This window comes from Anopheles merus, chromosome 2R (assembly GCF_017562075.2).
Source record: "Anopheles merus strain MAF chromosome 2R, AmerM5.1, whole genome shotgun sequence".
In the NCBI taxonomy this organism is placed as follows: Eukaryota; Metazoa; Arthropoda; class Insecta; order Diptera; family Culicidae; genus Anopheles; species Anopheles merus.
The window spans coordinates 29,100,518-29,126,195 of NC_054082.1; the positions used below are offsets into that span (position 1 = coordinate 29,100,518).

Sequence of the window (25,678 nt, forward strand, 5' to 3'; positions counted from 1 at the left end):
ATATTAGAATTACGAAAGAATTTCAAAGACGGTTCCGAAACTGCACCCCGAACCGTGTCAACACAACCCAGCTAAAAGCAATGCATGCAAGCAAACAAACACAACGCACCAAAAAAGCTTTTCTTCAACATTTGTGTATTTGGGAGTTTTTTTTTATGTCACTTGCACCTGGCCTCTCGACTTTAACTACTAACACAAACCTTTTCTTTCCATTTTTGTTTTGGGGTAAAAATATGTTATTTTTATGGACTTTTTTTTCCTCAAATTGTCACTACTAGAGCCACAACACTCCGTAACATAAAGAGGAGAGTGTGCTGCTGCGCGGCTTCTGCGTTGGAATTATATGCTTCAATGCTATCATTTGTTTCTACCCTCTTTCTTTCCCTCTCTTTCTTTTTTTATCAGTTAGCGAGTGCGCATTTTGTTGTATATCAAATGTTTACATTTCTCAGGTCGCCCTACAGGCATTTTAACATTGTTTGTTTGTTTGTTTTTTGTTGTTTTATCATATTTTTTCTTCTATTTTACCATTTAATTTGTGTGATCATTTTGTCATTTCATTTCCACTATTATTATGTATATAATGCATCCCTCACTTGCTCGTTCATGTTTGTTTGTTTGTTTGTTTGTGTATCTGTGTATACAATATTCCAGTTTGTTTGTCTGTTTGTTTGCATCGTGAGTTAAAGAAGAGGAAAACTTTAGAAATTCGTTCGTTTTTGTTTATATTAGCACATCATCATCATCATCATCATCATCATCATCATCAGAGCATCGTCGCCCGTTTGTTGAGTCTGTTTGTGTATGGGTGTGCGTGTGTGGCCACGGTGGTTTCCATCAAACCTATATTTCTAACACACAACATATACCCCATCCGACCCCGCCCCGTCCATACACACGTTGCGCGGAACGAGTAGAGAAGAGTATAATTGTAAATGTGATTTTCCTAATTTTTCCGAACGTTGCTTAATGTATGGGATAGGGGATAGGAGGATGGGGTTAGGAGAATGATGATGTTGACTTTTTGGGTGCTGGGAGTGCTTGTTTGGCTAATATGCGAATTTCGTCCCCCGCACCACACACATACTCGTTCAACAAATGTACCATCGTATTCATCGTATATGTTCAACCGGTCTGGCCCATGCTGTCGCTAGATAGTAATTATGCTTTCTACTATAATCAATCATATACAATATGATAATTCTTTTCACAATGCAGCTTCATTTTGTGGTGTGTCCTTCTTATATCCTAATTGCACAACTACTGAAAGGGGGATTTGCTATTAGCTCACTCGTTTACTAGAATTACTTTTGCTGTGTGGTTTGTTTCCGCATCGTCCGCTAATAGCCAATGGCGCTTTACCTCTACGCACACAGACACACACTTTACATATATCATTCATCATCCTGTATTTTTTTTTTCTTGATGTGTCAATAATGCATGCTACACAATGCAGGGGCACACAATCACGCGCATTTGTGTTAGTTGCTGCTCACCTTTCTCAGCCTGTTTCCACCAATACATTCACGCTTTGCAATTTCATTTGCTTCTGTGGCTTTACTTTATCTCAATTGAATTAAAAAAAACAGATAAAATAAACGTGCAGTTCCTCCTGCCGCCGGCCACTTCTTCCGCTCATAACAAGCCTTTGTCTATCTGTGTGTTGTGTGGTTTTTGTCAGCTTAATTTCTCTTCTATCGATCTTACGCTACTAATTAAAAAGAAACAAACGTGCAACACAGCAGTGCACGCGTCGTGTTGTGTTTATCAATAAACCTGGAGAGAGAAAAACACATGTTCCATTTTCCTCCGTATGGCCCACCAAAAAAGCGTGTTGGATTGGGTTTGTGTGTGCGGGTGCGTGTGTGTGTTTTTTATCTTTAAGATTATATCTTTAAGTTTGCACTTTCATATAAAAACGAGAGCGCATTCTAACTGAGGGTAGGCAGCCATTTCCGACCCAGACAATCCCACTGTTGTCAATATTAAGCAAAATGGTTTGAAAGTAAAGGGACAACTAAAGAGTAGCAACACAAACATAGAACATAGAAAAAAAGGAACGGAGGATTAACAACTCAAATGCGCAATGCGAAACTAATGTAAAACGTATAAACAAGACCCAGAAAGTAAAATCGATCAAATTTGGATGGAATAATTTAGTTCATTATGTAAACAAATACGTTTGTACTCTTTCTGTATGGTTGGTTTGATGAAACCCGAAAAGTAATAAATCATAGAAATGTATCTTACAAAAACAAGCCTTTCTCCTTCCTCTGATCACTTTTCACGCCCTCTATACTGCGTTTCCTGCCTATCTTACTTGTTGTGATAACAGTGCCTGATATCAAATCATCACAGGCAAAACCTTGGTTACAAAAGTGCACACACGTACGCCATTTCCTCTAATTTCATTATCAAACACACACACACACAGGACGAACTAACGGAAAAGCTGCGCTCCATATATTTACTATTTGCATCAAATTTCACTACGATCAGTATATTTGTTGTACTTTTGCTTGTTTAACACCCACAAACAAACAATGTGTGATATACAAATTGTGTGAAAACAATGGAAACAATAATGGCGGTCACTTTTTTGACGGTTGTTCTGTTTCTGTCATCCAATTCATTAACGCACAATAACACACACTTTGGTTACTGTTTCTAATCAAGTTCATTCAATGGAGGGGGGAAAAGACACTAAGAGGGTTCCAAACACACACACACACACACACCCACTCACACACAACACATGTGTTCCCGTGATGTCCAGTATATACAAACACGTGTACACGTTCGCCCTTTCGGTTGCTGTTAGCAACCAGATGTGTCGTGTACGCTTGCACTGATATCATATATTGCTCCATAGCCCTCTCTATGCATATCTCTTTCGTTTCTACCTTCCCCGACATCTTTTTCTTCTCAACTTAAGATAATAATCGGGAGAAAATAACTTCTTTTTATAGAACGCGTTTGCTCTTTCTCTATACCTTTTTGACAAGGATTTACTAAAACTAAAATCACCGGATTGATCCTCCCACGTGCTGGCTTGGCTGGCTGTCTTCCCCGTCTACACGAAAAGTGTACGTGGTTTACGACGATTTGTGAGTACTTTCGTTCCATTCCTTTGCTTTCGTTCTATCGAACGGCTTGCTTCAAGTTACTCGTAATCAATGATAGAAACATGATTGCTACTTGTCATTTTGGATGATATACTTTTTTTTAATGTACAGCATAGCATATTGTTGCAATTGTTCTATAATCTGCATTACACATCTACTACATCACATTCGGTGTGGCGTCACACACACACACACACACACTCACAACTTCTTCACAGAAAGTAAATTTACACAATCAACATGATCATCATCATCATGATCTTGCTGCTTGCTTTGTACACTTTTGCCCCCTGCCCACTATGAACTATCTCACATCAAGTGCGAATGTTGCTGCCGGCTGCGGCGTCGTAAGCATAGACTATAAAGAATAAACGAAAACAATAAACCGGAGTCATCTCTAAACAAACAAGAGCTAATAAGGAATCTGCTTGTTCCACGGAACCGTCCCTACAAGGGAGCAGTACATACGAACAGACACATTCGGTTGCAACATCTTGTTTTACTTCTCTTTATACATCAATCTGCAGCTCTTAGCCAAGGACACTAATAAGAAACGACGTACTTAAGAAGCTCCCTAACATAAAGGTATTGTATGCGTGTGTGCGAATGTGTGTTTTGTAGATGATTTGTTTGCGGTACGTAAAACAGAGGAAAAAGAAGAACAAGCAATAGCGATAAATGTTTGCTTCCACCCCAGTCGTATTTAACTGCGATCTGTCGTACGTATGATGAGGGGTCCTATGCTGTATAACGCAACTATATAGCAGGAGGAATGGCGACACTATTATTGCTGTAAGGATGATTATATTAATTGGGGGCTATTGTAGAGCTATTGTATTGGGGCATTGATTGCTGGAAAAAGAGTGTTTGTTGTTTTGTTTTATATAGTTAAAGAAGAAGTTTGCTACTCGGATATGAAGTTTTACTTCATCGTTTGCGATATAAATCGTTTTTTTTCCGTTTCTTTACGTTCGTAACCAACCACAACTTGCTTGCTGCTTTTGCTATAATATAACTCTGGCAATTCATTAATCGCTAAACGGAAGAACATTTTTGTCCGCGCTCAAACCATGCTTTGCCGTTTGGAAAGTGAATGTTGTATGCGCAAGAACACGAAACAAAACGCAAATGTGTGTTGAGCCCTGGCATCTCTCTATACACAATATTACTTCGTTCACTTTTAGCAGCTAAAATTTTTACCACCTACCACTATCACTTTTCTCTATTTTCTCTCTTTCTCTCTCTCTCTCTCTCTCTCTCTCTCTCTCTCTCTTTCTCTCTCTCTCTCTCTCTCTCTTTCGCTTCCCCTCGCTTTGTTGCATCATTCCCGCTAATTTGTAATTGATGATTTGTATTTTGATGATATCGTGTATTCGTGCTTACTATTTGTCATCCCATTCGTAAAGCGAGGAAACCAGCTCGTCAGCTATTTTTCTGGGCTCTTACCTTTAACTGTTAAACTGTTAAAGCCTATCGTCCGACACACTATCGAGTTAGAGTTAGTTGATGCTGTGTTCCTGTTGCTGCTGGTGCTGCTGTTGATGGTGAAGCTGTGTCTGTTGAGTATGCTGCTGCTGCTGCTGCTGATGCAACAACGAATGTTGCTGGTTGCTATCGGACTGACCTAAAACACCACCAAAAGGAGGGAAAGCACGTTTTCGTGGGTAAAAATGTTGCCGATTCGAGCGGTAACGTCACACAGGCTGGTCTAACTTACCACCGCTAATTTCGGTCGGAGTGATCGGACCAGCGGACTGTGGCGTAAAACCTGGCTGCTGGGCCATCGATTTCTGGCGCACTTCGCGTATTTTCAGCTGCAGGCTCTGCTTGTTCGGAAATATGTCGCTGTGTGCCAACTGTGGGGTGGAAAAACGGACACATACAAAGCGTATTTAGAATATTAGAAGCTAGACAGAGCGCGCTGGCGCGGCCCAACCAAAGCCCAACCCGAAAGCAAAGCGAGATGCATAACGCACCTGAAAGCTGTTGGTGGCGTGCGTTGACGGAAACATTCCGTGCTCGTTGAACAGCTGCACCACCAGATTGCGCCGCTGCTCGAGTATCTTCCGGTGACCCTTTTCTTCCGCCGAATTGACCGATCGTTGCGACGGCGTTTTGGGCGTTCGGGGCGAACGATCGTCAGCACCGGGACCGCCGCCCATTCCGGCGCCAGTTCCCACCGCTCCCCGGCCCATTTCCGCCGACATTTCTGAAAGTGGAACGTGTAGTAAAGGGGACTCTTTTAGTGGATGCCAATTGGAAGGGAGAACTCGGTTGATTCAGTGCAGTACCTTTGTACTGTTCCATGTTGAAATCCGGTCCGAAAAATCGATTCCCGATCACGTACGAGCTGGACGGGGTGGCAGTACTGGACAGCGGAGGCGCACTGCCATCCGAATGCAGATTGTTATGCTGATCTTCATCCGGCACCACTGTAAGCGAAAGCAGAGTTTTTTACTTGATGCACCGAAACAGTCATAAACTGGTGCTGGGTGTAATGATACTTACGCGTTTTGTGAGTCGTGGTTTGCTTTTTACGATAGTTTTGCGTGAACACACGTGGTGACGACGCCATAATGGCACTGGGTGAGTGACAATCTTCCGGCTTGAACTGGGGTAGTGTTTTAAACTTTTTCTCAAAGTCAACCTGTCGCAGAACGCTGCGTAAAGCAAAACAATTGGAATGGTTCGGGGTCAGTCACTGGAGAAAAAAACGCTCACGCATACCGTCAGCCAGACCGCTGCGCAATACTACTTACTTATCCATATCGTCGGGCTTCGCCTTGCGAAAGAAGGCTTTCTTAGCGGTGGACGGCGAGATCTGGCTGTGGTAGTCCTCCATCGAGGCGGACGTCGGTGTCGGCAGGGCAGACGGCATCGAGGCGTGCTGATGGTGCTGATGATGCGCGTGGTGGCTGTTTTGTTCGTTCGACGTGTTCGCCGTTTCATCACCACCGTCATCCTCCATCGGTGTCTGCTGCTGCTGTTGCTGGGTGATGCTACCATTGTTGCTACCCGCCGATTGTTGCTGCTGCTGCTCCGGTTGCAACATACCACTGTTACTGTTGCTGTTGCTGTTGCAGCCGCCACTGCTCATCTGACGCCGCTGTAGCGGAGCGCGACCTAGTTGCGCCGGCGTCGGTGCCAAAATGAACTGTTTGCTCTCTGCAGCAGCTGCTGCATCCGCTGTGCCACCATCGCCGCCCTCGCCGTAATCTTCCTCCATGTCCTCCTCCTCATTCGAAGCGTCCCGTTCGTTACCACTGCTACCACCGGAGGGCACAGTAGAGCCACCACCACCACCACTGTTGCTGTTACTACCGTACACCGATCCGGCAGTGTTGGATGTAGGCGTTACCGGTAGCAAGTGTTTCGCGCCGGGCGATTCCGGCGGTTCCTGCTTGATCGTGGCGTACTGCTGCTGCGGATGGTGATGCGGCGACTGCTGAATCTGTGCCGGGTAGCCCTGTGTTGTGGAGATGAGAAGATTCGGTATCTTGCCTTGGATCAAATATTGTACGGGAATGGACGCGTTTATTGTAGTAGTACCACCACCACCACCACCGGCAGCGTTGGTGGTCCCAATACCATTCGGAACGATTGCGCCCGTTGCCGACTGCGTTTTAATTAGCACACTCGACGACGACGCCGACGACGCCGAGGACGACGACCAAGAAGAAGAAGAATGTGATGTGGTGGTGAGGGTGTTGGAACATGATGAAGAGGTGGATGATGAAGTAGGTGGTGTTATTGTTGTCGGAAGGATGTTGGTTAGTTTCACGTGAGCCACCGTCGGCGGCTGGATGGTTCCGTTGCTGCTGGCTGGCCGCAATGCGCCAGTGATAGTAGTAGCGGATGCGGAACAGGATGGCGACGGTGTTAGTGCAAATGCGACGGTGGTGGTAGACGAAGAGGAAGGGGATGCGGAGGAGGATGAGGGGGAGGGGACGGCGGCAAAGATAGTGTTGCCCTGGGCCGGTTTAATGGTCGCCGTGGCAAGATTCGCGAACGAAATCTTAGAGCGATCGGTCAGCGTAAACTGTTGGTGATCGGGAAGGACTAGGGCAAACTGGAATTGAGAGAAGTAAGTAAGTATGTGTAAGTTGGAAGAACCGTTAGTCAAAGGAGGCTAGCTAGTAGTATAACCAAAAAGCGAAAAAAACAATACTTAAAAGGAACTTGAGAGACTGTGGGGGAAAGGCTCAACGGAGCCGAAAAAGAAAGAAGAGCAATCAAGCGGTAGCAATTCGCACGCATCATTACTTAACAAACTACTTAACAAACGGTAAACTGCAGCATCGAGAAGCAGCGATTCGCTTGAAATCAAAAGAATCGAAACGGGGCAAAATGTGAATTAACTATTTCGACGACGTAACAAGAACACGGTGCTTTTGAACAGTGAATGAATAGAGAAACCTACAGGGAGCCCCCCCGTTCAACTGCGCTCCACTAAAAGCTACGCAAGAAACTCAAAAATAAAAGGACTAAATATCTAAGCATCATCCACACGTGGAGCGTCTATGTGTTCATGTGTGTAGTGCGTGCTTTGGAAGCGCACATTGCATGCGGTAAAAGATACTACGTAGCTACAGAGATAATCAATTTTGAGGGGAGAAATTGTGCCTTCGGGTATACCTAAGAAAAAATCTAAAACATTCCAGGAGGGGAGAAGAAGGCAGGAGAAACAGGAATTGGGTGGGTTAAACTACGGCTACGAGGGCGAAGGAGGCTCGACGCGCGAAATGATGGTTGACTGTTTGTTGCTTGCCAAATAATGCGCCAATCCAGCGATAAAACACATCATCCAACAGAGCCAGTGTTGATTTTGAATCATTTTGAGAGGTGTGCAGGACATCTTGGGAAGCTTTTTTTTAGCAACGGAGGGAATTCAGTAGAGGTTGATGGCAAATGGATCGGCTGGAACAGGAATTTGGTGGCACGTGGGGAACAAGGAGGAGTCGAATCGTGGGTTTGCAGATGAGATGAGATGAATGAATCTATGATGCAGTGTGGTGATAGCAATAAATCTAGTGTCAACTCTACTGAAAAATGATTTACTAGCGAGAAAAATCCAATTGAAGCCAGCTGGTCTGGTAAAGGAGAGCCAGCCAGCCAGCCAGAAGCTTCCTACTGTATAAATAACAAGCGCACGGGAAAATACACTGCTGCCTGCTTACCTGTGGACACAGCATCAGCTTCTGCCGGCCCGGTAGACGCTGGTTGGCGGCGGATGCAAGGATGGTTGTCGTGGTGCTGCTGCTGCTGCTCGCCGCTGGCAGTACCGTCGTCAGGTCAGTGGCACTGTTCGCGTTGGTGGTGACGGTGTTTGCCAGTACACCACCGCCGGCGCCGCTGCCCGTGCTGATGGTGGACAGCATCGAGAAGCCGCCAGTAGCGCCAACACCCTGGTGCTGGTGCTGCTGTTGATGGTGCTGCTGCAGCGGATGTAACGATGCAACCGAGGACATCGTCAGCGATGTGGGCAATGCAGCAACGGACGACGGTGCGGAGGATGATGCCACCGGTAGAACTGTTGAAGTTGTTGGATTGATCATTATAATCGTCTGTTTCGTGTTGCTGCTGTTGTTCATGATGGTTGAATTGTTTGTGGGGACAGTAGAAGTGGTAGTGGTGGTGGTGGAAGTGGTGGCAATGATGTTGATGTAGGACGGGTCGGAGGTGCTGGACTGAGGAGCACGATGATCGGCGGAGGGGAAGGTGGAGGAGGAAGAGGTAGCAGTGGTGATGCCTTTTTTGCTTATGGTATATGTTAACAATTTTGCCGCACTGTTAGTAGTGCTGGATGGTTCAATGGTAGTCGCACAGGTGGTGACAGTAGTAGTAGCAGTAGTAGAAGAGGTGGTAGTGAAGGAAGTATGATCAGGCACAACGATACAATTAGTCACATTGAGGGATGAGCTGATGGGGATGCTAGTGGTACAGATATTCCCATTGACTACACTACCGCTATTACACGAGGATGGAAGGGAGGGGATGGAAGAGAAGGGCATAGTTGAGGTGTTTGTGATTGAACTGATGAGATTAGTGATTGTCGCAGTGCCTCCACCAGCTGTTAGTAGTAGCTTTTTGGAGTTATCTCTGTTGCTCGCTGCCACTATTGGCTCTGTGTTGTTGCCGTTAGTTTCGTTATGGGGCTGTTGTTGTTGATGATGTTGTGCTGCCGTTGTGCAAGAACCATGCAGCAGAAGTTCGTTCAGCGATGCTTGAGATAATACGATAATGCTTCCACTCGGTAACGCCGTACTACTCAGCGTGTTGCCGCCAGCGGTAGAAGCGGATGCTAACATCAATCCATTCGTGGCTAGCGGCATCACTGTCGATGGTGCACCGTTAAACGGGACGGTCGTGAAGGTCGATCCCTGGTGTTTCACTTGCGCTGGACGTTCGACCAGAATCGTTTCGTACACGACCGAAGGCTGCAAACCGGTGGCCGATTCATCGGCATCCGAACGGGGCTGCGTTGGTGGTTGGTGTGTGGTTGTGTTTGCCATTTTCGCAATCATTGACATCGCTGGCTGGACAGGGCGTAGAATGGCACTGCCACCACCGCTGGACGTGTTGATGATAAAGGCGGTGGTAGGAGGGGTGGTGGCGGCACTACCACCACCGCTACCTCCCTGTGCAGGCGTTCCCACGGCGTTCATCAACGCTGCCCCATTGCTGCTGGTGGACGTCACTGGCGGTGGTGGGCCCACCGCACATGCATTTGCTGTCACATTTACAACATTCACAACATTCAACGGTTTTTTCGCGGCATGAGCGATGGTGTTTGTGGTGATGGTGGTAGATGAAGAAGAGATCTTATCGCTATGTACAACATCAATCGGACAGGAAGGCTTAACGGTAGCGGAAGTTGTAGTAGAGTTAGTGATAGTAGTAGTGGTGGTGGTGGTGGTACTAGTAGCGATACTATTAGTAATGGCATTCGTGATGACAACATCGGAAGTAGAAGAGCGATTAGCTGTATTATTTATGCAATGTGTCGTGGATGATGAAAGCTGATGGTTAGAATGGTGAACAACATCTAGATGAGAAGAAGTTGGATGATGATTGCTTTCGGTAGTGGTATCTGTACGGCTCAGTTTGTGATGATGATTAGTAGGTTCGTTAGCACTAGCGGTGTTAGTGGTAATAGTAGTAGTACAAGTACTGGTAGCAGTGTTCACAACATCCATGATTAGTTTACCTTGCTTCATGCTCATCACTATTGCGTTAGTACTAGGCTTATGGTTTGCATTGCTACTGGCGGCTGCATGGCTACCGTTAACGTTCGAGATCGTGTAACAAATGGTGGGATTAAACTCTAACAGCGATTTACATTTGGTGCTGCTGTTGCTGAGGCTACTTGCCCCACCCTCCGAGGAGCAGCTGCTGCTCGGCGGTGTAACGGTCAACGTTGAGTTTGCGGCCACCGCGCCCGACATTGGCTCTGCCACACTGCTACTGCTGCTGCTGCTAACGGCCAGTAGAAATTTGTGCTGCTGCTGCTGATCGTTCCCCCCGTGGTACAGCGAGTTTGGCTGCTGCTGCTGCAGATGTTGTTCCTTTATGGCAGCGGATGAGAAGTTGAAGATGGTATCGACATTGCTACGGGTGCCGCCGTTGCTGCTGCTGTTGGTTAGATTTTCTGCCGGTTCCATCTTAATTGAGGACGCCGTCGGCGTTGATGGCGCCGGCGAGAGCAAATACGATGGATGATCCTGCTTGCCCAGGGTTTTCGGACTTTGTGGCATCGTTTTAAATGCTCCTCCTAAAGGACGGACATGAAGAATAATGAATTCATTCCGGTGCCGCCTACCTACGTCCTCCATATCACACTAGAGCTTACCTGTTGGCTGGAATGGTGAAACACCAACCGGGTTCTTCGGACTACTGTACGCATACCCGATCGGATGGTGGTGGTGATGGTGAGGATGCGAGTGATGATGCTGGTACATGGTACCGCCCTGTACGCTGGCCCCATTTCCAGCAGCTACGCTGTTGCCACCACTGCTGCCATTGCTATCTGCACCGGAACCAGCGGTGTTACTTCCGCCAGTAGTAGTAGCAGTAGTAGTAGTAGTAGTAGCAGTAGAAGTACTGCTGCCAATCGCACCCACTTTGATAGGTTTCGGTTTGCACGTCAGTAACGATGTGGAAGAGCCGTCCAGCGAGGCGGAATTGGGCCCACCGGGTGTTGTTGGTGGTTGGCCACCATTGTTGCTGCCTGCTGTTGTCAGTGTTTTTATGGAGTAATCTGTCGCTACATCCCCATTGCTGCCGTGATGGTAGTCGTTTGAAACCGTCGATTGTGAAACCTGTAAACAAATTCAAAACAAAGTCGTTGTAGCAGAGTTATAGAGAGCTCTCGAAACATGGCTGATAAGCTGAACACAAATAGAGACCATCTCACGCCAAAAATGCCCGCAAACAAAAAGGAGAGAACAACTTAAAAGGAAACACAACACGCCCCATCGATTACACTTGATCGTACCTTGGTGGAAGAACTAGCAGTAAATTGAGACGAGCTCATCTCCCCATGGTTTTGTTTGCCCTTGGCGTTGCCGGAGATGTCTTCCACATCCGAGTCGCTTACCTTTTCGGCACATTTCAGATCGAGCTCCGCCGCGTCGTTCGATGATTGCGCGGACGGTGGTGCCTTTCGCGGTACCGACTCGTCGTCCGCGATCGTCATCGGCTGATCGTCTTCAGCAACATCACCCCCCTCGTCCATCTGCTCATCGGTAATGGATATATCCATCCGTTCGTCGTTCTTTTCCCGCCCCTCCGGCTCGGCGTACCGTTGGTGGGACGGCGAGGAGGAGCGGCTTGCCGTATCGACAACCATCGGTTCCGGATTGTGTTGGCTGCCAGTGTTGCACGAAGCCACGGATCCGTGGTTGGCCGTCGTTGTCGGTGGCAGCATCATCATCACACCGGACGCTGGTTCGGGTGTTTCGTCAATTGTGTTGTACGGTGCAACGGTCAGTGGAATGATATCGTTCGCCTGGCTTCCGTTGCCGCCCCCGGCGGACGTTCCTCCCCCAACGGAGGGCATTGCCACGTCGGACGGCGTTTTGGGGCTTCTTTCATCGAACGAATCGTTCCCGTCGAACGAATCCATGCGGCCTCGGCCACTGTTACCTCCCGCTGATGCTAACCCGCCCGGCCCACTACCGGACGCAGGCACGCCGCCACCAACCATCCCTTCTTTCGCCGAGGAGGACGATTTTCGGCGATCCTTCGAGCACCACTTCCACTCCGGGTGTGCCTTAAAGTGCGCCTCCTTCACCTCGCTCGCCAGCTCGTGGTATTTGGTTTTCTCTTCCGGCTTCAGTGCGTACCACCATTCGCCCAGGATCTTGCTCACCGTTCGGTTGTCCTGGTTCGGATGCTTCTGGTGGACCAGCGCCCGGTGCCGCTTGGAGAAAATCATGAACGCGTTCATCGGGCGCCGTATTTTAGCGTCCTTCTTGTTGCTCAGCGGACTCTGCGGTTCCTTCGGCGTAGCGCTGCCACTTCCGCCTCCACCGGCACCTCCGCTGCTGCCACCGTTCGCTGCAGCGGCGGCGGCCTGCAGCGCTGCACTGCATGATTGCGTTCGTCGCTTTGCGATCGATTCGGCACTCTCGGCCGAACTTGTCTTACTGTTCGTGACCGTGACCGGCGCTTCTATGTCCATGCCGCGCAACAGTTGATGGCTTCCGGCACCACCACCGCTACCACCACCGCTACCACCACCACCACCACCACTACCATTATTACCGTTACCGGCCGCATACCGGTTGTTTGTCTGCTCTCCTGCTCCACCTTGCGCGGTAGAGTTTTTCGTGCTGGGTGCTGCTGTTTTCACGGGCTCTGCTTCAAAGACATCATCGTCTCCCTGGTCGTCGTCGTCGATCGAAACCATCTCCTCCCCGGCGGCTGGCTGAGGAGGCGGTGGCGTTGACGAGTACACCTTCGACGGCACGATGACCATCGAGGATGCGCCCGCCGACGACGGCTTGGCTGTCGTTGCGGAGGAGCTTCCAATCGGCGATGGTTGCTGCGAGGCAACCGCCGCCGTCGTTGCCGCTGATGATGGTGGGCCAGCAGCAGTGTTTGCTGCGGCAGCAGCTGGTCCGTAGGCCTGCGAGTGCGCCATGTGCGCGTAGTGGTGGTGTTGATGATGTGGATGGAGGTTGCTCTTGGCGATCGCCGACGGACTGTTTATGATCGGAAGCAATGCATGCCATTGATAGGTGGAACCCGTGCTAATGCCGTTTTTTGGCACGGTTAAGGATTGCTGATGTTGACTGGTTAATAACACTGTGTGCTGTTGTTGGGAGGTCGTCTGCGACAGTTGTTGCTGTTGCTGCTGCTGTTGTTGTATGATCGTATGATGGTGGAGGGCGGCCGGCGACGCTGATTGCGCAACGTGCTGTGCCGGACCGGAGATCGGTTGCGATCGACTGGTCGTTACCAGCGCGTGAGGTTGCTCCTGCGGTTCCTGTTGTTGCTGCAGTTCTTGCTGTTGCTGATGTAGCTGCTGTTGATGTTGCGACGGCTGCTGATGATGCTGCTGCTGCTGTTGGTGTTGGGCAACGCCATTAGACGATACAGCTTCCACACTTACAGCCTGTTGCTGTGAAGAAGCGTTAATCGTTTGTGCCGCCGATGAGCTACCTCCACCGCCTGCCACATGCACAGGATAGCTGGCGTAAATCGCCGACGGATGGGCCGAATGCTGGGAGTACAGGGGCGACATACGTATAACGCTGGTCGCGTGACCGGTCGGTGGTGGCGCGGCGCCGGCACCACTGACCGCCGGTTGCGTTGGCCGCAGCGATTCCGGGCGAATCAGCTGATGGTGATGGCCGCTGCCAGCAGGCCCGCCACTACCAACGATGCCGATACCGCCGCCAATGACGTGCGCTGGGCTCGGGCTCGGAGTATTCGTTTTGTACTTGTTGCTGCCGCCACTGCCGATACTGCCGTGCGGATCGTTGGACGGTGCCGGGCTGCCGATCGGCAGAAACAGGTTCTGCCGGTTGCCAATCATTACCGGCGATTGTGTTGCCAGCGGGGACGATCCGTGCCCGGTTGGCGAGGAGAACGAATTGCTCGGAGTCGCTGAGCGGGAACTGCTAAGTGATACTGTGTTGGATAAAGAGAAAAAGAGAGGAACCATCAATTGAACCGCATCTTAGTTGGATAGTAGTGCAAATGATAGAACAATTCTCCCAATACAAAAAAGGACTATTTTCCAATGGAAATATGTTTAATAATTGAGAATCAAACGGTAACAATCAATCCTTGACATATCAGTGTTTGATAAAACAAATAAACTTCACTCATACACATGCTCCCCACACACAGAAAACGAAGTCTGACTTAACAAGATGGCGATCTTTTCAGTGGATCGATGCTGGGATATTTGCTATGAACGCAATGAAACAAATAATTAACTGACTATCCTTTTCTTATCCCATTGCCAGCGTAAGAAAAACCCACCAAAAAGAATTGAGATTGTGCAAGCAACACTTACGCAAACACTTAATGTACAGTTCGGCACCACTTTGCAGATCGTACATGTTCATGTTCATAAAGTTCATACTTTTCGCACTGAAACTTTCGCAACCAACAGTAGCAGCACAACCGCGCCTAAAGTGACTAATTTAAGCATACAAATATTTTTAGAATTACGCCTTCACAACGACACAAAACGCCCGAAAGGAAGTTGGATGACTTTCACTTGAAAACTGTTCCTGCCGGCGGGCGTACCGATTTGATTAAACTCTCCTTCTCACTCGTGTGCTCCCGTGCTCAACGGGTGTGTAAATGCCAATAAAGTCCTTCTTGGAAATGTGCGCCCGTCGCTGCATGCGTTTACTAGTGGACGACCATTTACACACACACACACACCCACAAAATCTCGAACCCATTGTCCGTTTTGACTGATTGTTTATTCAACGATCAACGTTCGTCCGACTGGCTGCCTGTGCGTGTGTGTTGGTGTTGTGCAAACGCCCAGTGCGAGAACGGATAGGAGCGCCTTGCGGACGGAAAGGCTCCCACTTCATTCGCGTTATTCGTGTTCGGTTCGGTGGCGGCTATATTTTCTAGCGAAGGAGATTAATTACGATCACCTGAACTAATCACTGAACTTTTGGGTTTGCTTTTTTCTGCTCTTCTAAGAACGGGAATCTTGTGCAGTGAATTGAGTGTTTTATTTCAGTTCTGAGAAATATGTTTAAATTGAATTTCGGTTGTAAATCACGCAGAACGAGGTATTTTCGCCAATCATCACCGCAGAGACACGGTTCTTCAATGATATAATGCTTTCCGTTCCAAGGAACTGCCGCGTCCCATTTCGAATCAGTTTGTCAAGGATCGTGTCAACCTAAACATTTGAACTCGGATTGTTTTTTTTTTAGTATATTACAGGTGGTCCCCGAAATACGCGGGTGTCGTGTCTATATTTGACAGTTCTCTGAGCAAAAATTGCATTGATTTGACACATCAATCGTTACAGGGTTTTCCAGGAGTTCTCATAGCTGAGGGACACTTTATCTACTCCTTCTTACATGAACTTAATGTAATGGGAATTGGACTCTATTGCACCCTTGTTGGACAAATCAAATAAGAATTTACAAGGAGTCTATCCAAAAAGGGTGCCATAGAGTCTACTTTCCATCAAATGAAGTTCACTTCCGTTAAGAAGGAGTCAAGGCAGAGTCCCACAACTATGAGAATCCCAGGAAGATTCCCCTGTAAAAGCAAATAAATTCTTCAATTCATTCAAAAGTGAAAATGAAATAATTAATGTAGTGACTAAAGCCACTTACTTCAGTCAAAATTATTCGTTATATTAACTATAAGCTGCACACGAAAATAATTTATAGAAAACCGCGAAATTTCACATACGCGGTATGTTTGCGTTCCGCATTAATAGCGTTCATTGGGCACTACTGCTTTTTTCTTTTACAATAAAAAAATCCCATTAAAATTACCAAGTGCCGATACATTACACTGCTTGCCACGTGAGTTCGCAATAAGAACATCAGTATTTGCCGCTAGTTGGATGAGTTTTCAACTGCTTTCATATATTTGTGACCGCTGTACTGGTTGAAAAACGTCTCACGAGCTTATGCTATGCTATTGCCATTGGTATCTGACGCGGAAAACAGTATTTCAACTTACCCAGCATATTGGCCGCATCCGTTTCGTCCTGATCGAACCGTCCCGCCACCCGGTAATGGGGTGAAGTTTCCGAATCTCTAGATGTTTCCTCATCTAGCTGTGTTTTGCTGCTCGATCGACTACTGCAAGCAACGAAACAGGAAAATAAAGAGTTGAGTATCAATTTTAACTCATTTCCAAACGACCCATAAAGCTCCTTTTTTCAAGCTTTCAACAGCAGCCATTACCTGTTGAAATGATTCGTCACCGAGCTGGTGGACGACCGGAGCGCATTGCTACCCTTCTGGCTGAGATGCCGCGAGCAGTAGCCTCGTCTTTGAGATTCCTTCGAACAGGTTTCGTTCGAGCACAGCCTGCGCCACTGCTTGCCGTTAAACTTCTTCCGTATGCCGGTGGGCGTGGAAACGACATCGCCCTTCTTGAACCGGTGCGGTGTGGCCGCTTGAGATCTGATGATATGACCGAGAATTATATCAATCGAATGAATTACATTACCTTCACTAAACATGTGACGTGACACCATCGCCACAACAAGTACCTTGGGGTTGCAGGTTGAGATCGAGGTGTACTTCGTTGGTCCAGTAAGCTTGAGGTACTTCCACGGCTTTGCATACTGCTTCGCTTGCTGCTACCTGAGTATTTTTCCGCTTCTGCAAGTGAAATAGAAGGTGAGAGGTGAACTATGTATGAGTTGGGGAAATCAAAAGCATAAAAACGACGTCGTTACCTCCTTCCATGGGAAAACTGCTGCGCACTTCGTCGTCACTCTCGTTGTCGTAACTGCGGTTCGCGATGCGCAGATCGTCCGGACTGAGCGTCCTTAATACTGAGCTGCTGGGAGGACCACCACCAGCGACACCACCACCCGACACTGATGCTGACGAAGCTCCACTGCCGATCGTGTTGCTGTTGCTGCTGTGGGCCGGCGCCGGAGACATCCCGACCTGCACCGGATGCGACACGTGATGCAGCGAATGAGAGCGCGCGTGAGCAACACCAGCAGCAGCAGTGGTGTAGTGTGCGGTCTCCACCCCATCCCGATCACGATGATCCGTAGCAGCGCCACCAATCGTGAGCTGCACGGACTGGAATGGTGAGGTGGCAGCGCTGCGGTAATGGTGCTGTTGCTCTTCACCCGATCCCGCTCCTGCTGCTGGTAGAACGTGCTGCAATTGCAATGGCACATGGAGCTGCTGCTTTAACTGCTGTTGATCACTCGTTCCGGCTGCTGCTGCCGCTGCTGCTCCCAGCGATGGATCGTACCGTAGGCCGGCACTGGCCACACCACGACCCTGCGTTATGCTGATGCTGTTTTTGTACGGTGCCCCACTCGTGTAGATGATGGTGGCGGCAGTGCCGGCGGGCTGTTGCTGTCCTGCTGTTCCGGCACCACTGCCGTGTAGTTGATGTTCGCTGTTGGTCGACGTTGCTAGGACGTAGCTTACTATGGCGGGTGGCTGCTGCTGCTGTTGTAACTTTCCGGTGCTACTATCTCCTTCATGGGAACGAAGATGATGATGATCGTTTGTGTTACGCCGGCTCGGGCCACAATCTACTGCCGACACCGTGTGGCCACCGCTATAGCTATCCAGCGCATCTTCCAGCTCGTCCCACCAGGGCGGTTTCAGGAGGCGCATATCAACCCGTTTCACTATTCGTAACTGTGGAAAAATGGATGAAATGAAAGGAATACAATTAGAACCATGTTCGGTAACGAAAATGTGTTTTGATTTTGAGTGTACACCCCCGTACCTCCTGCTTGTCTGCGATCGAGCCGCCCGCAATCTGCACCGAAAACTGCTTCTTGTTGCCGTGCACTTCCTTCACAATGCCCTCGACAAACACGTCCCCCCCGTTGGACGTCACGGGATGCGGATGGACACAGGTAGCCCTAACGCACACCCTCACACCCGGCTGCAGATCGGCCAGTGCCGGGCACACGTCGTCGATGATATCCTGCTGGTGGTGCACATCGTCCAGCACACCTTCGTACGTTTGATGGCTGCCTTCCGGCTGGTCGAACCCAATGACCACGGTCCCTGGGGCGGCCGTCGCCCGTATGCGGCCCGAGTCGTACACGTCTTTCCGGCGGGCCAGCACCCGATGGTTGATCCATTCGCTGAGGTCGATCAGTGGGGAAGCGGGTGCAACGGGAGCAGTGCTGTACTGCTGCTGTTGCTGCTGCCCGCTGGCCGCCGAAAGCTGAACTGGCTCCAGCTGGGCGGTCGTGCTGGACGAGGACGATGGACGAGGTGCCGGTGGTGACTGTTGGCGGAACTGCTGTTGCTGCTGCTGCTGCTGCTGCTGGGAATGCTGACCCGGCTGTTGATGTTGGTAGTGATGCTGCTGCGGCATGGAGAACGACGTCGGGCCCGAGTGGTGATGGACGGGCGACGGTGTCGATGTGGCATTCCCGCTGCTAACGGCCGATGGCGGCGTCGGGGAAGGTTTGTAGCTTCCCGGTGAGCTGTGAAATAGGGCGAACGAAGAAAACATGAGATTAGCAATCGGGTAACACACCAAGACGCACTAGAAAATTCTAATCGTATGGATAGCAGAGCCGGCAGTTGTAGAAGTTTGTTTTGTTTATGTATGAGATTGGACCAGCCCGCTCTCTACTACATCGGTGTTTGAGAAAACAGCGAGCAGACGATAAGTACCCCGCGGATCCATCCCGCTCAAGGCGTATAGTATTCAAATCAGCACGCCGAATGTTTTTAACGAAGGTCTGTACCGTAATGTTTGTATTCAGACAATCATCATTGCAAAAAAGGAATCGTCGAATCTGGAGCGGTAGGGCGTGAATCGCGAAAACTACGAGTGCACTGAATGAGGCAAGTTTGTGAGGTTCTATTTGAACCAATTTCGTTTCCGTTACATGATAGTATTTTTTTACGACCAAATTCTATATTCTACTCGCTTGGGTTAGCAATTCCAATCGTGGTTTGGCGGAGCGCAAACAACGCGCAAGACAATAAACGTGCATCGGAGAGAGATAGAGAGAGGTTAGCCGTCGATATATGTAGCTTCCCTATTTAATGCAACCCTTTTTTGCGCCGTCTGTCGCTTAAACTTACCCGTACGATGGCATCGTGTGCAGCTTCTTACTGCTCACGTAATACGCCTCCGGTGTGGCGGACGACGGCTGCAATCGTAAAATTTGTTGCTGCTGCTGCTGCTGATGGTGCCTTATAGTAGCAGGATCGACCGCAAGCAGTATCTGCCGATTGTGTCCGATCGCTGGATGCTGTTGCTGCTGCTGATGCAACTGGCTAGATGATTCGATGGCACCGGGTGACGGTGACGCTGCCGTCGACGCGGTTGGCTGCGGCTGCAGCGTGATCGTGGAAATGGTATAGCTCTGAGATCGATTCATCGTGGCGATAGTGGACGAGGAGGAGGAGGAGGGAGAGGGAGAAGAGGTCAAGGTGGCACCGTTGTTGCTACTGCTACACTTATTAATGCTACTGGTACTGCTGTTAGTGCTACTGCTTATGCTACTACTGGCAGCGATCATCATGCTCGGACTATGCCGCCCCGATGCCAGCTGCTGGTGCTGGTGAAGCTGATGCGAATAGAGCGACGAACGCTGCTGCTGCTGCAGCTGGTGTGCCTTCCCACCGGCCGGTACCATCGTTAGCAGCGTTGCCGTGGTCGGGACGGAGGTGAGATTGATCATTGCGCCCGGACTGCCACGGTGGTGCTGGTGTGCGTTGTGCACCACCGTGGAACCGTTGCTTGCGGGTGAACCTGCTGGTTGCGGGCCCTGACCGGGGCTGCTGCTTAGCTGAGACCGGTGGCTAACCGAGTTCATCACGATCCGCTCCCGACTGTCCACCGGCTCACGGTGCGATCGGTCCGAATGGTGCACAGGCACATCGTACGTGGAAATGCTATTGCCTGTCCGTACGTCGGTGGCATGATGGTTACCAGGGCTGTCACCTTCCCTACCAAAACTACCATTGGTAGCACCATAGTGGTGGTGATGATGCTGCTGCTGCTGCTGCTGATGATGGTACGCACCAAAGCTTCCGTTTTCCTCTGGCTCGCCGTTCTTAAATACCGCGATGTTTCCGGTAGACGATGCGTTTGGCGATGCGACAGCAGACTGCTCGTACAGCGCACCACGATTCCCGGCCTTTCTATCATCCTCTCCTCCTCCTCCGGTGTCCATCGGCTGTGTTGTCGCTTGTTTCGCTCCGTTGGACCCGCCCGGAGGCGACAGTGCGGGCGTGGCAGCCGGTGGAACTGGCAGCGGTGGCGGCGGTACCGGCCGATGTGATTCCATTTCCTCCAGCTCGGCAAGATCGAACTTGCGCTTTTTCGGGTGCTGCCGTGGTGTCGCATTCTGTGTGACGGGTTTCTCGGACGCGGCCGACGACGCCGCCGCTACCGTCGTCGTTGTCCCGGAGGATGGACCGACCGTCGCTGCCGTTCCGGGACCGGTGCTAACGGCGACGACGGTCGTTGTCATGCTGGAGCTGTTGCTGTGGGCCACGGTGACACTAGCATTCACGGACTGTTGATGGTGCGATGGCGATGAGGACGACGATGATGCTGATGTTGATGCTGGCGTCGGTTGTTTTTGCGGTATCATGCTTGCCCCAGCTGTGCAGGTTGGGCAGAACGGGCCGCATCAAGGCTTGGCACTTTCGCTCCTATGGCTAATGTTTGAATATATGCTATTTTCTGCTTTTTTAAATGCTTTTTTGTTTTTGCTTCTCCTATCTCCTGGTGGCGCTACCTGTTTTATTTAGGCGCTCGATTAGCTTTATGCAGTCGCTACACTACATGAACAACACTGCCATCCTTTTATCAGTGTCCGCCATTGTGAAAGCGATTATGATCACGGTGCAATTTTGTCGACGATTCCGTGTACTGGATGTCTGTCACGTTCTACAAATAGTTTTTCGGAATATATCATATGTTCCGAATTGCCTAAAAAGAAAACGAAAAAAAAAAATTATTATTAGAGCATACTCATCAATCTACTATACCACAAACTGCTTTACAGAAACTATTTTTAATCAACTATAAAGAGAGTTCCCCATGGTTCAGCCGTGATCGACCGGAGTGCCAAAGCCGGATAGCAATAGAGAACTCAATGGGCGCCGGGAGAAATCGTACATTATGCGGTAGGCAAACCGACAAACGAAACGCACTGGAATGCCAGTAGTGCCCCGAGGCTCAAGAGCCAGCGGTAATTAAAGCACCTCGGGGCGGCGTCTTTCTAAGTGCGAGATTTTCACAACTAGACCGCATCGTGTATCCATCGAGCAAAGGGGCGATGCGCGTTGCTATTTCCCACGATTGATTGTGGGCTGGAAATAGATTGCACCGAATGCAACAACTCGATAACGATTGTAGCGCGATAGTAGCGGCCACTTCTCCGGGAAATAAGCCGAACGGTTTTGCACACCGCAAAGCGAGGAGGTTTTACTTTCGATCATCATTTGCCGTGGGTGGTGGTGGATTGTAAATGTAAATTCAAATCTCCTCCGCACAGCACGATCGCGCGCTAAACGATCGGCAGTGATTAGTGACATCCGCCGGTGTCGGAATATGATTGAGGGAGACATCGTGTGAGATATGCAAATAGGTGCGAGATTTTCACTGCCTATACATTCATTGCGCGTCTTCAGGTTGCTGGCAACATTGCTAGCCTGGTTCCCCTCATGATCCGGGGCATTTGTGTGGAGGAAGGTGTGGAATACAATGGTAATTAAAAAAACAAGAGGGCATTAATGGGTATAATGATGTGTAAAAAAGGAGGAACCTGATCGATGTTAACAGCCCATTCGAAAGGGGAATGGTAGTAGTACTACAACATTTTACTGTAAAACAGTAATGTTTATGCGCACCAAACGTCAATTGGGACTGAAAATAGTTGACTACTGAATAACTTCTGACCGGTTGCTTCAGTTTCGGTAGCGTTAGTTTCTGACTTTATTTTCAAAGTGATGGACAAGTCATCTCTCTCATAACAAACTAGCACACACACTAAAATACTATCTATTTACAGACTTAAAAACTGCATACGAAGGCATGGCCAGGTCGCCAGAAATGTATGTCGCAATGAGTTCTTTTAAAATCCCGACCAAATTGATGCAGCTGGCTTGAATGATTATGTCCCAGGTGTACTTTTTTTATTCAGGAGGGACGGCTTTGCCGTATTGCTTAGACCCAAGGGTACTTCTCAAGTGAAGATTGATGGAAAACTCTCAGCTATCATCTAGAGTTTTCTGCCAAATTTTACGGGATAAATTCGTCTATATCCTGTTCAACCTGGCACTAGATAGGGCTATCCGTGACGCGAGGGAAAACCCTTCGAAAAACATCTTTAGTCATCCTATATCTTGTCATACGGTGATGGTATAGGCCTCATTGGGATCAAGCACAGGCAGCAGAGTACAATCTGTGATCCTACTAAAAAATCCCGACCTGCATTGGGATGACGAAACCCACAGGTGAACGCACTTTTGAAGTCATGATTTCACCTATCACGGGTTATAGAACCGACGAAATCTTCTTAGCCCCGTTGGAGAGCAAGATGCTCTGAAGGACTTTCGGACCCATATGTGTAGAGGGAGATTGAAGCAGTCACCACAACGAAACGCTGTGGGATGGCTATGTTATACACATCAATACATATACCTTAAAATCCTTCTGAGTTGTCCATAACAACAGAGAGGTAAGACAAGATGGGGTCAAGACGGTCACGCTAAGGACCGGGAGAAATAGATTGACGAAAGAAGGCACAGGATAATAAACGGAAGCCTCAAAATATACAAACAAGTACGTCTTGCTTAAAATGGTACATTGTCGCCAGTTTTTTATTCCAAAAGATTTGTACGTCATCGGTCTCGATACATTACCAATCTGCTCCTTCATTACACCCAAATATTTAAGCCTGTAGTCTCGTTTTGGGCACGTTTTCTTATCTTAACAATCATCTCCCATGATCTCTTATGGCATCGCGTGTCGGGTATGCACATATAAGCGGCCAAATCACCTTCGTCAAGAAGAAACCATTCTACTCTTGTTCTATTTTCCGCGTCCTTCCCAAACTGTCTCGCCGTATGATATAAGAGAATCGTGTATGCTATGAAAAGCGTTTGCAAACATATTTTTATTGCTAACATCGCCACCGGAAGTAAGTAAGTAACACCGACATCAATAGCATAGGTTTGCCGATTGTAAACCTGTCACGAAAGACAATGTTGGTCGCTGGCGTGATAATATGAGGAATTTTCCCCTTTCTAATTGAACAAAAATGCTGCCTGGATGCAATTGTTAGGAGGGAAGTGGAGTGATTTTTAACAATGGGTGTATATTACAATTGTTGGCCAACATAGCATGTTTGGCACAGGCTAGGGTCGCGACCGTTCTATCGCCGCACGGCAGGATATTACATTTTAATCTCCCTTCACTCCCCTGGGTGTTTGTGTGTGTGTGGGAAGATCGTTAAAAGCAATCGAGCTTCTTTACTCCTTCCGCGAAACTTCCTCCTTGGGTGGTGGATACGTTAGACCCCACACAACCACACACACATCGCCAACGTGTTGGATATTATAACAAAAAGCTAAATACTTTATTTATGGCCGGGAAGCACAAGCATCCGAACGCAATCGAAAAAGGATTTAGCGCAAAAACCTCCCTCCCCTAAAGAGGTAGAAGGCACTACTGCAGGGGATCAAACAGAGCTTTTGTGCCGCATTTAGCCATTGGAACCAAAAGCTTGACGGTAGACAGCAAGGAAGGTGATTGGGCGGTAACGCTTCTTACGCACAGCAAATGCCTAGAAGGATTTTGGCTTGATAACGCGCTTGTGCGTGTGTGTGTGTGGGTAAGATTGACGCACTTTGCCCTCTCTTTTGAAAGCTTCCGAGTGTAATAAACCACCTCTAGGGCCGCTCAATACATGAGCAAGAGAGAGAGCTTTAATTTACGCATTATAAAACGTGGGCCTCGGTCAATCGCCGTTGGCACAATGAAACAAAGCTTTGATATTCTTTTTCCTTGCTTCAGCATCGTGTGCATAAAAATGGGCTGGATGCAGGGATGGAATGACACGTCGTAACGGTATGTGCGATATTTTCAGCACACATTTTACATCACGCACACACACACACACACACGCACATGTGCCAAGGTCATAGAAAACCGTAGCTTTTGTATCAAGCGATGATAAAAGTGAAGCTTACGGAGGGTTTAGGTTGGGTGGCTATGGCGGGGTAGGAGAGAGTGAAGCGAACGAAGCAAAAACTTCAAGAACACCAAAGGCTGTTTGAATGGAACAGAATTTATTGAATGAGTGGCAGGTGTTTTACAAAAGGTGCCCATTTATTTAAAAAGGGAAAGTAAACCACATCTTTACGCATTTCTGTTTTGACAAGGTTCGTGTTTCGTATACATTGTTATATTACACTAAACATGCAACACATGATAACGAAACACACCACCAACACGCCTGTTAAGATTGCGTGCATATTAAAAACCTGAGCAGAAGTTCACTGCTGGAAACTGGCCAGCAACAGTTAGGGTTTAATAGCGTGTGATGATAATACATACAGTGGCTCACGAATTTGATTACGAATACACTGCATTGAATTATTATAGAATGCTACAAAACGTCGGAAATTTAATAAGTTTACTTTGTTTTACCAATATGCCCCAAAAATTGACACATAGCAGAAGCAAATAAAAAAGAAAAATATTTCAGTATCTCACTTCCCGCCCATGACAGAGTGTCCATCTTTCCCAATTTGGTGCTGTGATGCTTCAATCATCGGAATACCATATTTTATAATCGTTTTCATTGCAATTCTTTCGCCAGATGTGTGCGTACCGATGATGACAACTCATTCACATAGCACACCCCATCGAAAATACAATGTCTTTAATTACCAACCATGCACATGCTATCACCATGCGCAGTGTCCCTACATATTGCATACTTCGCCCGTGCTGGACAAATAAACTCCACAAACAAGTTTAGTATTGCCCCCTGTTGCATGAGCATTTTTTATTTCTTCAAATGCTTTTCCTTTTTCGGAAAACGGTACCGGTTTTTTCCACTACTTGTGAACCAAGATTGTTAGGAGGGAAAGACGTGCAAAAATGTGCAACAAGAACGCAATGTTCATGCAACAGCCTCCACTGTGTCAGCATCCTTTCGTGCAATGATACGTATTTATTGATATTGTGCTCATCTTCGCGTCTTAACTGCTGCGTTTTGTTTCTCTTATTCCCTCGCTTTCCCCCTCTCTTTCCCTCACTCCATCGTTCTATCAGTTGCGATCGAGCAAAGGGCCCACCTTACGGGCAGTGCGCGCATGTGGATCGCGATCCGATCTCCGCGATACCTGCGC

At 48.3% G+C, this 25,678-nt stretch overlaps 1 protein-coding gene across 11 annotated transcripts in view; it reads right to left on the reverse strand.

Annotated features, from left to right (window-relative positions):
- Positions 1–259: 259 nt before the first annotated feature.
- Positions 260–25,678, reverse strand: part of LOC121588037 (putative transcription factor capicua) — a 54,327-nt gene continuing 28,908 nt past the window's right edge. For 7 of the 11 annotated variants that reach the window (XM_041905542.1, XM_041905541.1, XM_041905543.1 and 4 more), the window contains exons 3-18: positions 19,385–21,245; positions 18,060–18,774; positions 17,035–17,968; positions 16,846–16,957; positions 16,535–16,756; positions 16,308–16,429; positions 11,620–14,261; positions 10,975–11,443; positions 10,333–10,896; positions 8,303–8,655; positions 5,885–7,194; positions 5,634–5,785; positions 5,417–5,557; positions 5,102–5,334; positions 4,843–4,981; positions 260–4,749 (exon numbers count right to left, since the gene is read on the reverse strand). In XM_041905542.1, coding sequence (XP_041761476.1) covers positions 4,625–4,749; positions 4,843–4,981; positions 5,102–5,334; positions 5,417–5,557; positions 5,634–5,785; positions 5,885–7,194; positions 8,303–8,655; positions 10,333–10,896; positions 10,975–11,443; positions 11,620–14,261; positions 16,308–16,429; positions 16,535–16,756; positions 16,846–16,957; positions 17,035–17,968; positions 18,060–18,774; positions 19,385–20,904 — 9,753 coding nt within the window. In that variant the 5' untranslated portion in view covers positions 20,905–21,245 and the 3' untranslated portion in view covers positions 260–4,624. The remainder of the gene's footprint in view (positions 4,750–4,842; positions 4,982–5,101; positions 5,335–5,416; positions 5,558–5,633; positions 5,786–5,884; positions 7,195–8,302; positions 8,656–10,332; positions 10,897–10,974; positions 11,444–11,619; positions 14,262–16,307; positions 16,430–16,534; positions 16,757–16,845; positions 16,958–17,034; positions 17,969–18,059; positions 18,775–19,384; positions 21,246–25,678) is intronic. The other 4 variants (XM_041905547.1, XM_041905548.1, XM_041905549.1 and 1 more) reach the window with 4 other exon arrangements.